This window comes from Mirounga angustirostris, unplaced genomic scaffold (assembly GCF_029215605.1).
Source record: "Mirounga angustirostris isolate CCGP_5_RB_7025 unplaced genomic scaffold, mMirAng1.0.hap1 SCAF_13, whole genome shotgun sequence".
Taxonomy (NCBI): Eukaryota; Metazoa; Chordata; class Mammalia; order Carnivora; family Phocidae; genus Mirounga; species Mirounga angustirostris.
In genome coordinates, this window is record NW_026991721.1 from 59,164,783 (window position 1) to 59,170,613 (window position 5,831).

The following is a 5,831-nucleotide window of genomic DNA, read 5'->3' on the forward strand; positions in this document are numbered from 1 at the left end:
TCTCAATAGATGCAGAAAAAGCATTTGACAAAGTACAGCATCCTTTCTTGATCAAAACTCTTCAGAGTATAGGCATAGAGGGTACATACCTCAATATCATAAAAGCCATCTATGAAAAACCCACAGCAAATATCATTCTCAATGGGGAAAAACTGAGAGCTTTCTCCCTAAGGTCAGGAATGCGGCAGGGATGTCCACTATCACCACTGCTATTCAACATAGTATTAGAAGTCCTAGCCACAGCAATCAGACAACAAAAAGAAATAAAAGGCATCCAAATCGGCAAAGAAGAAGTCAAACTCTCACTCTTTGCAGATGATATGATACTTTATGTGGAAAACCCAAAGACTCCACCCCAAAACTGCTAGAACTCACACAGAAATTCAGTAAAGTGGCAGGATATAATATCAGTGCACAGAAATCAGTGGCATTCCTATACACCAAAAACAAGATAGAAGAAAGAGAAATTAAGGAGTCAATCCCATTTATAATTGCGCCCCAAACCATAAGATAACTAGGAATAAATCTAACCAGAGAGGCAAAGAGTCTGTACCCAGAAAACTATAAAATACTCATGAAAGAAATTGAGGAAGACACAAAGAAATGGAAAAATGTTCCAAGCTCATGGATTGGAAGAACAAATATTGTGAAGATGTCAATGCTACCTAGAGCAATCTACATATTCAATGCAATCCCTATCAAAATACCATCCACTTTTTTCAAAGAAATGGAACAAATAATCCTCAAATTTGTATGGAACCAGAAAAGACCCTGAATAGCCAGAGGAATGTTGAAAAGCAAAGCTGGCGGCATCACAATTCCCGAATTCCAGCTCTATTACAAAGCTGTCATCATCAAGACAGTATGGTACTGGCACAAAAACAGGCACATAAATCAATGGAACAGAATAGAGAGCCCAGAAATGGACCCTCAACTCTATGGTCAACTAGTCTTTGACAAAGCAGGAAAGAATGTCCAATGGAAAAAAGACAGTCTTTTCAACAAATGGTGTGGAAAAATTGGACAGCCACATGCAGAAGAATGAAACTGGACCATTTCCTTACACCACACACAAAAATAGACTCAAAATGGTTGAAGACTTCAATGTGAGACAGGAGTCCATCAAAATCCTAAAGGAGAACACAGGCAGTGACCTCTTCGACCTCAGCCACAGCAACTTCTTCCTAGAAACATCGCCAAAGGCAAGGGAAGCAAGGGCAAAAATGAACTATTGGGACTTCACCAAGATAAAAAGCTTTTGCACAGCAAAAGAAACAGTCAACAAAATCAAAAGACAACCGACAGAATGGGAGAAGATATTTGCAAATGACATATCAGATAAAGGGCTACTATCCAAAATCTATAAAGAACTTCTTAAACTCAACACCCAAAGAACACATGATCCAATGAAGAAATGGGCAGAAGACATGAACAGACATTTTTCCAAAGAAGACATCCAAATGGCCAACAGACACATGAAAAAGTGCTCAACACTGCGTGGCATCAGGGAAATCCAAATCAAAACCTCAGTGAGATATCACCTCACACTAGTCAGAATGGCTAAAATTAACAAGTCAGGAAATGAGAGATGTTGGTGGGGATGCGGAGAAAGGGGAACCCTCCTACACTGTTGGTGGGAATGCAAGCTGGTGCAGCCACTCTGGAAAACAGTATGGAGGTTCCTCAAAAAGTTGACAATAGAGCTACCATAGGATCCATCAATTGCACTACTGGGTATTTACCCCAAAGATACAAATGTAGTAATCCGAAGGGGTACATGCACCCCAATGTTTATAGCAGCAATGTCCACAATAGCCAAACTATGGAAAGAGCCAAGATGTCCATCAGCAGATGAATGGATAAAGAAGATGTGGTACATATATATAATGAATATTATGCAGCCATCAAAGGGAATGAAATCTTGCCATTTGCAATGACGTGGATGGAACTGGAGGGTATTATGCTGAGCAAAATAAGTCAATCAGAGATAGACATGTATCATATGACCTCACTGATATGAGGAATTCTTAATCTCAGGAAACAAACTGAGGGTTGCTGGAGTGGTGGGGGGGTGGGAGGGATGGGGTGGCTGGGTGATAGACATTGGGGAGGGTATGTGCTATGGTGAGTGCTGTGAATTGTCTAAGACTGATGAATCACAGACCTGTACCTCTGAAACAAATAATACATTATATATTAAAAAAAGAAGAAGAAGATAGCAGGAGGAGAAGAATGAAGGGAGGGACTCGGAGGGGGAGACGAACCATGAGAGACTATGGACTCTGAGAAACAAACTGAGGGTTCTAGAGGGGAGGGGGTGGGAGAATGGGTTAGCCTGGTCATGGGTATTAAAGAGGGCAGGTATTGAATGGAGCACTGGGTGTTATATGCCAACAATGAATCATGGAACACTACATCAAAAACTAATGATATAATGTATGGTGATTAACATAATAATTTAAAAAAATGCATTACATTTGAAAGTTGAGATAGTGTTCATCACAATGATAGCCGTAAAGATAGTAGTTTAATAGTGATTATGACTGCAATGCTAGTTCTGTGACAACTTATTTCATTTCTTCAATAAAAAGTTATCGAGTGCCTATGTCACAATTTGAGATTTATGTATTCATTTAATCCAAACTATGCATAAGTCAATGTGACTGATGAGGAAATATGCTAGCAATGATTCAGTCCATTAAAATAAAAAAATTTATTAACTAAACATTTATTTTTTTTAATTTTTTATTGTTATGTTAATCACCATACATTATATCATTTAACTAAACATTTATTGAGTGCCTATCATGTGCCAGGTACTATGCTAAGGATACAATGCAATTTATCATTTAGTAGAGATGGGGGACAGAGATCATTCAACCAATCATTTTATATATATATATAATTTTATATATATATAAGTATATATATATATAATTTTTAACGATTTATTTATTTATTTTAGAGAGAGAGAGCATGAGTAGGAATAGCAAGAATAAAGACAGGGAGGTGCATTCCCATTAGGTAGATCCCAGACTACCCATGTGTGGAGGAAGCATGGACTTCAGGAACTAGAGAAGGATACTTATGTATATTAGGAATACAAAGCACTCAGTCAACACTACATACATTGCAAGGATATGTAAATACTTAAGAACATATAAGAAACACATTTAAAAGGGAGTGCCAATAGTAGGAACTGGAAGAGAATGGCCAAAAGCATTACAAATGAAGACAAAGTAAACAATATTTAGAACAATAAATATTGTGTGCAATAAACTTTAACTGAAGGCTCTGCACTTGAGACTAAAAATGAAGAAATGAAAGAAAAATTATCATTACTCTCAGAGGTTAAAAATACATAATAGAGTCAGAGAAGGTCATCCATCTCAAAAACAGGATGAAAGCATGTGGACTAAAGCACTTCTAGAATCAGATGGAACATGAGTATTTTAAAGAGTTTCTCTCATGAACCTGAAACTCTAAAGAACTTTGCCACCCTTATTTCTATGATGCCAAAGTTTTACTGATAGAGAAGGCCTATCAGCTCCCACAAACTGCCTATGTGTCAGTGTCATGATGGTGGGAAGTGGCCCATGTTCTCATATGTACAAATAGGCACCCAGTTCATCTTTCCCTGATCTTCTAAGTCACTTGTTCCAGGTCCACAGATGTCCTCATTGTTTCTTAATTCCTTGATTCGTTTATCTCATCAACACAAGTAAATCATAAACTCTTAGAAGAAAGATGTATTCAAAAAATTACTTGCTTGAGATACCCCAGCACTTCTGTTTTCCATCCCAATACCTAAACACTATATAGACCTCAGAAGAGATTTCCCAACTTCCAAACACACAAGAAAACTTCATTTGCTTTCTCTTGACTGTCCCTACCAGGTAAATGACCTGGGCTGTGGGGCCCCCACCCCATAGGGGAGGACCACCGTTGCCCTGAGATCCAGCTGATGAGAACTACACTCAGGTGGGCTCAATCTGCTTGGGCCTTAACATTTTAAACAGCTGCTCCTGGATCTGCTTGGTCTTGACTCCATAGACAATGGGGTCTAGTGCAGGGGGAAAGAGCAAGTAGAGATTGACAAGGATGACCTTAGCAGCAGAGGCTGTGGGTGGGCCAAAGCGCTGCATGACCACAGAAAGAAAGCCTGGTCCATAGAAGAAGAGGATGACACAGACATGAGCCGTACATGTGCTGCCTGCTTTAGCACGTGCCTCAGGTGAAGAAAAATGAATCACAGTCCTCACAATCTGTCCATAGGAATAAACAATAAAGGCTACATCACCCACATCAAGAAAGATTGCTACAGCAAAGGCATAGAGGTTATCCACAGTGGTGGCCCCACAGGCCAACTTTACTACTGCCATATGCTCACAGTAAGTATAGGCAATTGTGTGAGAGCCACAGTAGGGCAGCCGATGGGCCAAGCTTGGGAAGGAGATGGTCAACCCCACACCTCGCAGCACCACTTGGCCTCCAATCTTGGCAACAACCGGGGTAAGAATGGTTGCATAATGTAGTGGGTTACAGATGGCCACAAAATGGTCCATGGCCATGGCCACCAGCACTCCTGACTCCATAGCAGAGAATGTATGGATGAAGAACATCTGGGGAAGACAGGAGTGGGAGCTGATAGCTGTAGCACCAAACCAGAAGATGGCCAGCATCTTAGGCAGAGCAGAGAGGGAGAGAACCAGGTCAACAAAGGAGAGCATGGCAAGAAAGAAAAACATGGGCCAATGAAGGCTGTGCTTGGTCCAGATAAGAAAAAGCAGAACACAATTCCCAGTCACTGCCAGGAAGAACATGAAGCAAAAGGGAAGTGAGATCCAAATGTGGGCAGCAGTCAGTCCTGGTATGCCAGCCAAGAAGAAAGTATGTGGGAAGTTATGAGAATTATTGGAAAGAATCATGGTGATCATCTCACTTAGAAGAGTGAAGGGCTACTGCAAAGAAAGGAGGCAGGTTAAATTCAGTGTATGTGGAGATCGGGAGCTCCAGATATATGGTCCTACTAACAACACTGTCACCATCACTCTTCCCCCATAGGTCTCAATAAACAGTCAAAAATAATTTTCAGTTTAGTTAATATTTCTGCAAGATCTTCAAATACAGAAGAGGCAAGTCAGCTTGGTCCCGTAGGAAATGCATTGGGCAAGAAGTTCAGAAACCAGGTTCCAGAATTGAATATGCTAATAAATCTATGACCTGGAGCAATTTGACATAACCAGATTTAAGTAGATGCCCAGAAACTAATGCTAAAAAAAATTCCTTCCCATCATGCTCACATTCCCAAGTTCTGAATTCTGGACTGGATTTAATCAGCACTGACCTCACATGGTCCTTTAGTCTCATATCACTAACATTTATCTGAAACTGTCAAAAATCCTAACATCTGGAAACTCCCTTAGTTTGGAGATGTCACACTCCTCCAAACTTCACTTGACTGCCATGTTACAGACTAAATGGTCCCTGATGATGCCAAAATTGATTAGGTTCTTCCTGCAATTATTCTCCAATCATTTCACAAATGTGTATCTTGTTTCTCTCCCCAGAATCTCAATCCTGTATCTCCCTCTCCTTCAAGGTAGTGGTGTACAGAGGTAGACACAAAGTTCAGATTTGTGGTGATCTGTAAAAAAACAGAAGCTCTTGGTAATAACTGTCAGGTGAAAGCCAAAGAATTTTAAATCATGCCAAATTAATGAGAACAGAAGAAAAAAATGGGCAGACATTCCCTCCAGTTCCATTTCTCATGTAATCACAAAAAGTATACAAAATTTTTCAGATCCACAATATATCCTGTGCCCAATACC

The 5,831-nt window shown here is 40.0% G+C and overlaps 1 protein-coding gene across 1 annotated transcript; it reads right to left on the reverse strand.

Annotated features, from left to right (window-relative positions):
• Positions 1 to 3,726: 3,726 nt before the first annotated feature.
• LOC123856633 (olfactory receptor 52K1-like) lies at positions 3,727 to 5,406 on the reverse strand. The gene has a single exon (XM_045892781.1). The coding sequence runs from the start codon at positions 4,935 to 4,937 to the stop codon at positions 3,978 to 3,980; it is 960 nt and encodes a 319-aa protein (XP_045748737.1). The 5' UTR covers positions 4,938 to 5,406; the 3' UTR covers positions 3,727 to 3,977.
• Between the last annotated feature and the right edge of the window lie 425 nt (positions 5,407 to 5,831).